This window comes from Ixodes scapularis, unplaced genomic scaffold (genome assembly GCF_016920785.2).
Source record: "Ixodes scapularis isolate PalLabHiFi unplaced genomic scaffold, ASM1692078v2 PGA_scaffold5__190_contigs__length_132052651, whole genome shotgun sequence".
Classification (NCBI taxonomy): domain Eukaryota; kingdom Metazoa; phylum Arthropoda; class Arachnida; order Ixodida; family Ixodidae; genus Ixodes; species Ixodes scapularis.
The window spans coordinates 25243601-25256206 of record NW_024609880.1 but is presented as its reverse complement, the minus strand read 5'-3'; the positions used below and the strand labels follow the sequence as shown (position 1 = coordinate 25256206).

Genomic DNA, 12606 nt, shown 5'->3' with positions numbered 1-12606 from the left:
GGATGGGCAAAATACATGCAAATATGTATCGAAATACAAATACAAAATACTTCGTCAAAAATGTATTTAATTACAAATCTAATTACATTTCCAAAAAAGAATTTAAGTACAAGATACAAATACAACCAAATGTATTTGGTCTCCTCCAAATACTTTTCCAAATACATTCCTCAAAATTTGCGTCAGCGACTTCAGGGCACCTGGAACAAGTTTCTGGGTATCTCATTTTAATTTTACATTACTCACTCGGGAGTTAGTGTGCGAAGCCCTAGTAACGTAATATAAATATAATCACAAAAAAATGTAATCAGCTTGGACGTAATAGGTAAAAAAGTACAGAGCTTTAAGCAGCTTTTTTTGTCGATTACATTTTGGTACAGGCCAACAAAGAACCGAGACGACCAAGACGCGCAGCACTAGCTAGAGAATTTTTTATTGTTGCAACTCGCACCAGTTACGAAAATCTGGACGACCCGCGCATTTAGAATGTTCCAGACAAAAATATGGATGGAAATCAGGCTGGAAAGCATCACAAGTTGTCACAGGCACTTATTTAGCCAGTCTGCCTGTGAACGTCGATTTCGTCACTATTCTTGCCCTGGTCTAGCACGGTCGATATCACAAAGTCACTAAACGCTTGTGCTTGATTGAGAGACACTGCATTCGGTGCTGAACGTGGTTTTCTTACTGTTCTGGACAGTGACAATAAATTTGAGGGATGTATTTTAGCCCACAAAATTATATTTATTACAATTGTATTTTAAATACCCACGTTATAGTTTTAAATACACACGTCGAATACATTACCCAATTTGTAATTAAATACAACTGCAAAATACACAAAGTATTTCAAATACGTATTTCAAATACTTGTATTTGAAATACTGCCCATCCCTGCTCTCATATATGACTAACACAGTAATCTATTCTACATTATGCCAACCCACAAGTGACCAGGAGCTGTTGCAATATGACACGAATCACATTTACATGAAGAGTAATATAAATCGCAATGCAACAAACTACGCACACATTTTTTGTATTATTATTTGATAGTTTTTATGCTAATTCACTGCGGTCCCGGCTTCTCAAATTTCCTCTCTGTGCGCGACGTTTCTCCGAATTGGGCTGCATATAATGCAGAATATTTTATTTTTGAAACACCGCGAAAGTGTCCTGTTTAAATCTCACATCTGTATCGCATTAGATTGCATTTTACCCTGAAAATAAAGCTAGCTTTAGTGATGGAAGGTAAGTTGCTTGTCTCGAGCTTTGGGGAAATGGCGTATCGAGGTACCGCAAACAGCTACCGCTATTTAAAGTTTTGTTTTCCGAACACCTTGCTGAATCAGCCTGTTCAGCATGACTAGGGCGTGTGCAATGCTCGATAAGTGAGCTTTTTTATATGTTGAAAGGAGTTTCAAAACGATCGAGGGTGTATTACCCTGGTTTGTTTTACAATAGGCTCGAGAACAACGAACGCTTCGGGCCCTTGGAGCTAATCAAGTAACGCGATGACCGATATGTCTCGGTGATTGTGGTCTCTCCATTCTCATGCAATCATTGGGTGAACCATTCAACTTCAGTGATTACGCCATGATCATGCGTTTTAATTACGCTTGTTAGCGCTTTTATGTTTTCAAGTCTTTGACTGCCATCAGACCTTTTGTGAAATATAGTTTAGTTACTATGCGAGCCACACACACCAAGTATTTAACGATACTTCTGTAGCGGTTTTTACGGAGCCATAATAACTTTAAAAAAAACCACTTATATTAAAATTAACAATTCAAGAAAATTAAAACAAATTGCATGATTTTATTTATAAATATGCTACTCCATATTTAAATGTCCAATCATGCTTTTTTTTTTGTTGCAGAGGCGTAATAAGTTATAAAAAAGACACTAAATAAAAAAAATCTATGGAAATTTAAAAAAATCATGATTTGGTTCTTAAATATGATACTCTAATGCGATTAATTCAAAATGTCTTGAAAGCAGATACTTGATATGCTTTCATATATTTTTTAAAGAACCTGGAGGTGAAACAGTGCAAGCAAAAAGGCTGAGCATTCTGAGTTAGGAGTGCCCCGTCGAAGATTCTCAACCCAGACTGTGAGGTGTCCCACTATATCCTTCGGAACTCTTTGGGTGTAAAAGATCCTGCAGTCGCGACGAGTAACATGGACAAGAGATCAGACGTTCATAAAAATTTCTGAGTAGTTTTGTGCAGGCTCGAGATAAATGTACATATGTTTTAAGTTTTCCCGATTATATTGTTCGTTACGTGCTGCAATAATCATACAGGATATACCAACACGACTTTTTACTGCAAATACTGTAAGGCAACATTATTTTAGTTTTAGCATCCGAGTAAATATATTTTTAGACCGCAGCTCTTAGGCACCTGTTTCTCTGTACAACAGCGTCGCCGTCGCCGTCGGTGTCGGCGTAACCGCGCGGTGAATTATGGGAAGTCACAGACCTATACACCAATTCAATTTTCCGCTAAATTAAGCGAAGAAACTGAATGGATCTTACGTCTCTGGCGTCAGCTGATTCAACATTGAGCATTCAGTTTCCCCGCTAAATTTAGCGGGGAATTGCGTTGTTGTTGAGGTCACGTGACGTCATCTTTACAGCTAAATCTAGCGGAGAATGTGAATTTGTTTATATATGGCGTGACACGAAGTCATGGGACATCAGTTTCCTGCTAAAGTTAGCAAGGAAATTGAATTTGATATTGAGGGCACGTGTCCACAATTTTTCAGCTTAATTTAGACGGAAAGGTGTGAGAGGAAGTGGTATGGAGGAAGAGGAGGGGAGGGTACGCAGGAGGGGGAAAGGAAGGTTCGGAGCAGCTGGAGGAGGCAACGCGGAGGAGGAGGAGAAAAACGATGAGGGGAAGGGGAGGAAACGAGGACGGGAGAAGTAGGAGGAGGGGAGGAGAATAGGAGGAAAGGAGAGGAGGCGGAGCAGCGGAAAAGGGGAGGAGGGAAGGGGGAAAAGGGGAGAAGAAAAGAAGGAGGGGAGGGTACGAAAGAGGAGGAGGGGCATACCGCCCTCCGTACCCTCCCCTTTCCTCCTCAAAAGCTGCGCTCTAATTTCGTATTATAGAGATTTGTAAACATGTTTAATTTTTTCGCAAATCATGAAGATTCTTTTGTTGGATCTGGTGCTTTCTACATTGACTAACCCTTTCTTATAGCGAATGTCAAGGCGCGCCTCTGTTTGAATATAAAGTAGAACGCTCCTTGAAGGCACATTTTGAATTCATGATTGAATATTATGAAACACCCGTTTGATATTATAGTTGTTTTGTTATCACAGTGTATGACACTTAAAATTGCCAACCCCTAAAACAATAAGTCTAAATCTAATTTAGATTGCGTAACAGTCATACCAGCCATTTAAAGCACCCGAACACTCCAAGGTTCACAATTATCTCCCGGCCGCACCTTCACATTTATAAAAACGACCAAAACTTTCGAGGACGTGAGTAACAGCCTCAGAAACGCCATTGAGAATCAGACACAAACCCTCGCACTATCAGCTTCCGAAAATAAAGCTTACCCCAGCCGAGTGCGACGTATCGTAAAATCCCCGAACTGTCCGTGAAGAAGGCGAGGAAGACGAGACTGTGCAGGTACAGTCCCTCCATGAGGATCCAGCAGTAGTTGGCCATCAGCACGTAGTGCCAGAAGCTCGTGAACACCTTGCAGTCCACGTTCTGAAACACACCAGCACTAAGATAAAATATACATTTGCGGTTTTCTCCATACAGATGCAGAACCCCTCCTTTCTGCAAGGAAGGTAAACTGCCTAATCTTATAATCCTCGTCTAGGTTCCGTTTTGGTGGGACTCGCATTCAGTCAGCGAGGATAGGAGTACTATATAATCACTGAGGCAGCAGTCGTGTCTAGTTTGTGTAATGCGCTAGAATACAGAAAGTAACGTAAAAAAACAGGGTCGTGTTTCAGTGGTGCTTTGCTGCAGATTACGTTGAAATGCGATAGCATTGGGGATCTTTCCTATAAACAATACATTCTGCTAGACAAGCATCGCACACTCCCATCTGGCGTCTCCTTGGCCCGGCGGTAAGCATGGTAGGAATCATCATGCCGCCACTTCTTTTTTTCTCTCTTCATTTCAGTGTAAGTAATGGCACGTGCGTAGAGGAACGGGTAGCGCACGCGGTTTTTGAGCAGCCTAAACTAGTTGGAATCCCACCAAATAACTGTTTAACTTAACTTCTGCCCTGCCTTTGTTCACTAATCTCTTTTTCACACTGCTCGTTCCTTTAGCGATGCAATGTGAAAGTAGCGGCGCATCCAGCTAGCACCTTGTCTTGCGGCCCGTGCTTCCGTGCGATCAACAGAGGAGAAGGAAGGGATAAAATATTTTCGTGTTAAAAACATGAATCCAAAAGAAAACAAAATTAAATATATATATATATATTTTTTACATTTCTAAAGTAAATACACTAATACAAAAAGCTCGCATTCACAATGTAAATAACCAAATATTGGGTCCAGTGCCTCAAAGCAGGGAGAGCTATAAGATATGCTAAATATTTTTTTTTAGAAAAGAAGCTACGAAGGATTCGAGCCCTGCCATTTGCGCTTTGAGCGTGGCAAAAAGATCAATACCACGGAGGAGGTTTCATAAAACAATTTCTGTACATATCTCAAAGTACGTCCACGAGTTCGGCGAATAGCTCACGTCAATTTGTTTCCCTGTATTGCAATTATAACTCAACTAACCGAATCTTTCGCGGTAACGCAAATAAACATGCCGTCCGAAATATTGTTTGGTTTACGCTCTTGTGTGTGCTTGTGTTTTTCTAATAAAATGGTAACGCATGAGTCTCCTTTCTTCATATATCGCGTTTGTTGTCCTATCTACGTAGTTACAACAGCACGGACGTTTTCAAGATGCGTCTGTGTTTTTCGAGCTTATAAAAATATCATTACATATGTTTGGGCTCCCATTCTATTAATATCAATGTCAATTTTGTGAATCAATTATTTTAGTGCTATGAGCTTGCTAATTTAGTTAAAGGAACCACACCTAGTTGCTTTGACTACACGTAATGCCTTAACAAGAGCATTTTATTAAAAAAAAGTTTCGAAGCTCGCTAGATACTACTGAAAGAAGTCGAAATGTCCCACTAGCAGCTAAATTGAATTTTAACTCACTAGAGGAACATCCAAAACGGCTAAGAATGGTGGGAAAAGAGCTAAGTTGGCAACACTGTCGTGCAATGCTCTTGTCAGAGCTAAAAGTAAGAGTATTGCTAGAACAGAAAAATAGAAAAGCTGGAATCCATTTTTAATAAATAATAACGCGGAACTTCCAGGATTACTTTAAAACCAATTTGCACATACCCGTGCACTGGAGGCACATGCCTCGAAAACAGGAGAAGGCTTCGCCCCGAAGTTCAAAGCCACTTCGGAATAAAGCGAAGATACAGATCGATCCAACCGTATCCGGAGGACCACCTCCTGCGAAGCGTGCTTCACCTCTCTATCGCCCCTAGTGTGGGGAAGCCTACTTTAGAAGCGCCGAGGAAGCGTGGGTGAGCAGCTTGCTTGGACAAATGCGGAGGCTAGGTGCAGTTCAGAGCCAGCAACGGACATGCACCTGCCGGAAAGGATCTAAATATGTGATCAGTGATGCGCTAAAGTTAAAAGAAGAGCCAGCTCTAGATCGTGCGAGATCAGAACAAGAAAATAAATAGGACAAGAGATACAGCAAGAGAGGGATCGAATGTTTAGTATTCTCAAAACAGGTGCACAATCTCTGGGTTTGTTGCAACGACGGCTGGTCTCGAAATAGGAAAATGGCGACAGAAACCAAAAATAAACTGCTAAGAGAGAACATCGTAGTGAATAAATTGTACAAGAGGTAAAAAAATCAACCTAGTAAAAGGATGGCGGTGAGAGAAAAGCGGATGCGTGTTGATCGATCCTCCGTGGGGAATTTGGGGAAAAGAAGCTTTCTGGGTGGTTGCAGCCCCGGGACATAAGTACTAAACGTTCCAAAACCGGATAATTGAATCGATTATAGCGGAGGATAGCGAAATACTTACTGTATGAAATTGAACACTTCCAGACAAGAAACGCGAATGCTTTATGTGGATACAAAGATTATTTTAAGTTTTGAGCCGGAAGAATTGTCAGTTTTTTCTGACGTTTAAAACAGCTTCGTTTTTACTCCGGTAATTTCATTCGTCGTCATGACTGAATTTTATAACCACCAACATGTGAACAACAATATAGCATTCAGCGCACAATTGAGAGATTTATAAAAAAGGACACGAGCTGTTATAGTCAGAACGGGTATACACAATCATCAACACTTCAACAAGCGACTACCTTGAACCCAACTCTCATGAAACAGTTACCTCTATGTACTAAGAAGTGTGCGCATCTGTAAAGTAACTATATAGAGGACTTAGTTTATAAACCGTTAAATGAAGTATCTACACAGGTTAACGCGTTACTGCTCTAAAGCAAAAGCCTAAAACAAATGGCATCTTGCACGTACGGTCGGCGCCACTTTATTTTCGGTATTTACTTCGAATCTTTGATACGGGGAAGGCGTACGCGTGCGGCGCCGGCGTCTGCAGCAGTACGCGCACATGCAGGAGGTCAGCAGATAGCCGCCATTCCCAAGGCGCGTTTTCGAAACACAGCTTCTCTGCCTCAAAGTTTTCGTGGGCCATGCATGCGAATACAGTATATTACTTTAACACCACCTAACGTTTTACATTTCAAAAGAAATTCGTTCCTTGCTCGTTATTATCAATGCGTTCGCATTTCTAAGGCCACACAAACCATGAAATCAAATTCGTCTATCCGTCGAGGCTTTATATCTAAATTTAGAAGGAAATCCTGAATTTGTGCGTGATTTTTTCGCTAAATTATCCGCTGTATGTAGAATGGGTACCTAAGTTAGCGTATACATTAATTTAATGTTCTGCTCGATATAGTGCGCAGCATTTTCCGCTACATTTGACAATAAAACCAAAATCGGTGTATAAATGTGCACAAATTCAATTTGCCAATAATTGACGCTGAAAAATCGGTGCACTGATGCAGACCGAGAGCGCCAAACGGCGGATATCTGAAGAGATGTAAAAAAAAAAAATGCTGAGGCATCTCATGTCCTTTGGCACAAGAAAAGAGAAATGTTTTGGTTTCTTTTGTAAGTCTTCCAGTATCTCGTTCCTAACTTATGGTGTGCTATTGAGATGGTGAGGAGCTACAAAAAACGATGCGAATCGTTACGCGTTAAAGCTTCCGTATATTTTGTCGCTCACCTCTTTGTTGAAGTCCACGTTAGTCGAAAGTCCGACGCCGTCAATAAAGAGTGCATCCTTAAGCAGGAACGCCAGCGCTCTCAGGATGAAGGAAATGAACAAATGCATGTGGAGGCTGTTCCGGGGGCAGTGGAGCCTCCTGAAACGCATGAGGAAAATACTCTACCCTAAATATTTGACTTACGAAAAAACAGGCGTGTCCTTAAAATGCGAGAAAAAAGGTTTCTAAAGAAGCACTGGCAATACATTCGCTTGCGCAGATGCACTACACGTGCCGCTGCTCACCGGTCAATCTTTGAAGATTCAGCATATTCAGGTTTATGAGAACAAAAAATTTGATCACATAATGAAACGTACAGTGAGAGGTAGTAAAGTCTTGCTATGGAACTTGGCGATAACAAAATACATGAACTTTTGAAAATGTGATGAGATTTTTACAGCGTGAATATTAACGAGATTGGGTCATATTAGAGTGCAGAAAATAACTCATACAAATAATTATGAATCAGATTATTTCTAATTTGTAACTAAAGCACATAGTTTTATTATTACTTTCAGAATATAAAACAACAACAGAGTTTTGTTAAGTTTATTTTGTACCGAATAATGTTGCATGGTCGCAAATATTAAATGCATATTATTCAATACATTGGTGGCTTATAAAAACTGCTTTTTTGAAATATTACAAATTCCATGCGATAAGTTATGACAAGTCATACAAAGCTTCTGGCTAATAGAAATTACAAGAAAATATGCATCTGATTTATTTTACTTATTTTAAGAAATACTACTTCAACAAAAATATTGTAATGTTACTTCAAATTAAGGTTAGCGCTGAAGTTAGATGGTCTTACTTGATGGAAGCCAGGATGAGAAAGGCGGCTAGGAGCGTCACCAGGGACACTGTGTAGCACACCTTGGAAATGAGCTTGATGGTCGGCAGGTGGGGCTGCAATCAGTAATCGCAACAACAAAGACGTTGAGAGGGGTTCCTGTGTTCAACATGTCATTGAATTATCTTCACGCTACACTTTCAGTTTTAGGTACCTTAAAAATAAACCTGCTGGTGTAAAGAGCAGACTGTCTAAAACCTGGTTTTTCATTTTTGAATGAGTATGAATTATCTTAAATGTTTAAGTTTATTTTGACGTGGTAGTTAGGCTTTTTCAGTAACGAATGCTCTTATTTATGATCCACTCGCTGCAGTACAGCAGTTTTTAGATTAGTCCTTAATAGTTTAACGAAAAACATTTTATACATATATTTTGATAGAATGCGATCCGTTGAGTTGTCTTTCTTTGGAACGAGCCTCCTTAATTTTGTAATACATACACTCAAACACACTCGAATCTCATATGACGCTAGATGATTGCCATAGAGGGGTGCAATAGACAAAATAAATTAGGGTTATTAATCTTTCATATACTGTAGAAGAGGCTGCCTATAATATTTACAAAATATCTCATGTTTCGTAGTGCGTTAGCAATAATGTGCTGCAGCCTCCCTCATTTCAGTCTTAGACTCCACTCTTTGATACATCATGTCCGCAGCTCAGTAAGTACGGTTGACGGTGACTGCCATAGAACCGCGTGCTTGGGTTATTTTCATTCATTTGTTCCTTCTTTAAGGCGCCATGGGACATTACATGTAAAAAAGCGTGTGGGCAAGAACAATACATAACCTTGAAACACAAAAACAAAAATATGTACAATATTAATACAAATTGCGTTCAGTGACATCCTAGAAGGACAGAGGCAGTTAGGAGAGGCGTAAGGTGACTGAATGGCGAAAATTGGATTATCTGGAATTACTACTATTTCGTCTGCAAAACAATTCCAGGTGGTAATAACCCGAGAAAAAAAAATAGCTGTAAAATGCTGGTGTTTTGACTGATATATATTTGATTGATACAACCGCTGTAAATGATGAGAGATTATATCCTGTCAGGATATCATCTGACCTCATGTGAGATGATATCCTGAACATACGAGATTCATACAAACACTGAAAAGCAATACCTGTTGCATGTAAAAGTCGTTGCGTTCAAACATGTGATCAACATACCAAAAGATATCAAATATTAACGACGAGCTCACCATCATAACGATGGCTCTACAAACTTCTCACCGCAAAGCGGGATCGCAAATTATCGTCCAAAAAGTTTTGAAACGAAATGTTTACTCTAGTATCTCCTGTTGTGGCATTCATTTCTTGGAAATTTAATTGCCAAGAAGAAATACAACTGTAATCTGGAAACGAAAAACGAGACCATGCCATTGTGAATAATAAAATGATATACAAGTAGCTTATATCTAAATCTTAATATTCCTCCCTATTGAGCGTCCAAAATTTAAACGTCTATGTCTCAATTGTATTAAAATGAACATATTTAAGAAAACAGCGTCCAAATACAAAGACTAGAAGAAGAAGAGAATTTTTGGCATTTTTTTTTATAATGTGTAACCACCTAGCCTGCCGATTGACTTTGGTGGCAGTACTCATTGCCTTGCATATCATCTTCACCTAAAAAAAAAGAGGAGGGCAAAATAAAACAGCCTCTGGATAAGACGTATGACTCGCCAAGTACTTCATGACAGGTGTTGCAACGTTTAAAATGTTTCAAAAAGAACGCTGAAAACGACAAACACAACCAGCCAAGGGAACAGGTGAAATCTTAGGATTGAGGTAAGCCACCCCTCAGTGCCGTTTTGAAATTTTCTTACGTGCCTCTCTTCGAAGTTTCTATGAGGTCCATGGGAACGTAGCCTTCGGCATTGCCAAGTTATGCTGAAGCATGCTTCAATGATACCGAACTCTCATCAAAACTATTTGATTAACCAATTGGGAGCTGCTCAAACACGCGCTCCTAGTTTTGTTACATGTAACTCCTCATGGAGTAGGATCTGTTTTTTAAAACAATCCTTATCCCTACAAAGTCCCAGCAAAAAGAAAACATTAAAAAGACCGGATCTCGTTCATGCAAAGATTAAATTATTACCCGTGGTCGCCCCAACTTTTATTTCTCCGACCCACCATATTTTCTCTCGCTTCGATTACCCCTACTAAGTGGAACCAAACTTTTGCAAAACCAGCACGTTTAAATGCTCTCATTTTCCAATAAGTATATATCAAATTAGAATAGCCTGCCCTCAAGTCCTTTAACTAGTAGCAATTAAAATGTTTTCGCGCGAGATCTCTAACTTGGTTAAATCACGTTAATAAAATTATGTTTTCTGACCTTTACGTTTTCGTTCTTGTTTGCAACGATCTTTCTATAATCATAGAAAAATTAAATTAAGCATCTTCCTTGTGTAATGCCTTCCTGAAGGGGCCCTTAAGGCAATAAATTGCAATAAAATAAATACACATGACCATTGTTTAAATTACGCAGTTTTGATTTACGAAAACGTACCTTAAGTCTCAGTTTGAGGAGAGAGGCAGAGCAATCAATGTTCACATGTTACGCAAGATTATATGCGTCTCTGATAGAGTACGTAACTAAGGAGCGATAACTCAAGCTTAGAAAAAAAACACGATTTTAGTTCGAACAGAAGCTAATCCGCTTTCGCAATCCGCGTGCGGCATGATGACAAACGCTCCCTACTATTGATAGGCCAGAAAATCCAGCAACCGACAGGAGAAACAAAACGCAAGGAAATAAAGGAACGAGAAAGGCAAATGCAGCAATACCAACGCCATTACGTTCGTATCATTGTTGGGAGTTTTCATTCGTCCTATTCTAAGCCGTTATTCTGTCCATCTTTCATCTCAGTCGGGAGCAATCCGGCAAGAGCAAAGTAGCTTTCAGTGAACCACTATGCTGCATACTTGCATTCGGTTTGCTCCGACCAAAAACAGTACGAAAGTTTACCGCTAACCTCCCACGACTGAACGTTTTGTTTCTATTTTGGTAAATTGAATCTACATAAAGTATTATCGGCATAGAACCAAATAGCTGCATCCAGTGACACGAATGATGTTTAAAATACGTTTATCAATATCTTAAATACATTATATCCTGAACACTTCCTTGTGAAAGTGCGTACACACCAGTGGAGTTTTACAATAACGTACTTAAACGGTTTTGCGTACGCAAAGAATAGCATCGCTGCCATTCCGTATGCGCCAAACTCTAACCCCCTGCCTACGCTATTTTATCGTACACTATTTTTTCGAAATTGCGTGCGTACGCAAAGGGTATTTGCGTTCCTTCAAAAAGGCATCATGATGCGCGAAATGTTGGCTCAAGCCAAATCGAGTACAGTTAGAATATAATGGTTCCCAATACTGCGACTGCGGCCGCATTGGAAGCTTTGGCGGTCGTCGTGAGCGCGAAGTCAACGGCATCTTCACTACTGCGATTTGGAATGTTGGAGGAAATTGTACTCCTGCGGTAGGTGCACGTCACAAACGGTTTGAAGGATCCGGCAAGGTGGGCAACGATCTCCGGCGTCGACGGCAACTTGCTGCTTGCGACGAGCGAACGTTTCTCGGCGAAGGCGAGGAGTACGAACGTAAGTAGACGAGTCCTCTTGTCGAAACGAAGCAAGCGAACACGACCTGTCAACCGCTCACGTCGCAGTCTAAAGTGCGAAGCACATGCCCGTCAAAATTATCTTATCCGACCTGCGAACTGCCGGAACGACGTTCGGGGGCGAGGGGCTTCGTAGCACCGGAAAGCGTCGAAAACCCTAGACTCCGAACGTCGTTCTGGGCAATTCGTACGTTGGATCGGACAGTTTTGAGGCGCATGTATTTCGCGCTTTATACTTAAACACATAAAAAACGTTATTCTGGACCCAAATTAAAAATTGATACAGTGTATTGGTGGTGCGAGCTGCTTGGGTCTTTGTGTCGTGGCGAAAAAACGATACTCTAGAACTTACTTGAGCGTGCGCTAACGCAAGCGCTAAATATAGCGCTAGCGTGCTCCAAATGTAGCTTTAGCTCGCGCTAAGTTTCCATACGTTATCCTGCAGTCGAAAAATGCGTAAGCCGTGGAACACGCTTCAGTTGCGTAAAAAGATTAAAATTAGACACAAGCTACACAGATGCTTTCTGAATACTCGGGCGCCCGTTGACTAGGCAATATTTATACAGTCCCGGAACAAATTAACAAAGGAGCTGCAATTGGCGTGGAATGAATACTACTGTTGCACTTTAAACGATAAAAAGAAAAGCATGGCATGTAATGGTTGGAATTAAACGAACTCTTACGTCGTGGTACTTCGCAGGTATATTTACTTAAACTTTAACTGAATTTTAGTCACTTGGGAAGACC

General features: G+C 40.4%; 1 protein-coding gene across 1 annotated transcript in view; it reads right to left on the bottom strand.

The window, feature by feature from the left end:
• Nucleotides 1-12606, bottom strand: part of LOC120841730 (parathyroid hormone/parathyroid hormone-related peptide receptor-like) — a 327477-nt gene that overhangs the window by 89945 nt on the left and 224926 nt on the right. The window contains exons 4-6 of the mRNA XM_042293968.1: nt 8180-8274; nt 7326-7464; nt 3574-3730 (exon numbers count right to left, since the gene is read on the bottom strand). Coding sequence (XP_042149902.1) covers nt 3574-3730; nt 7326-7464; nt 8180-8274 — 391 coding nt within the window. The remainder of the gene's footprint in view (nt 1-3573; nt 3731-7325; nt 7465-8179; nt 8275-12606) is intronic.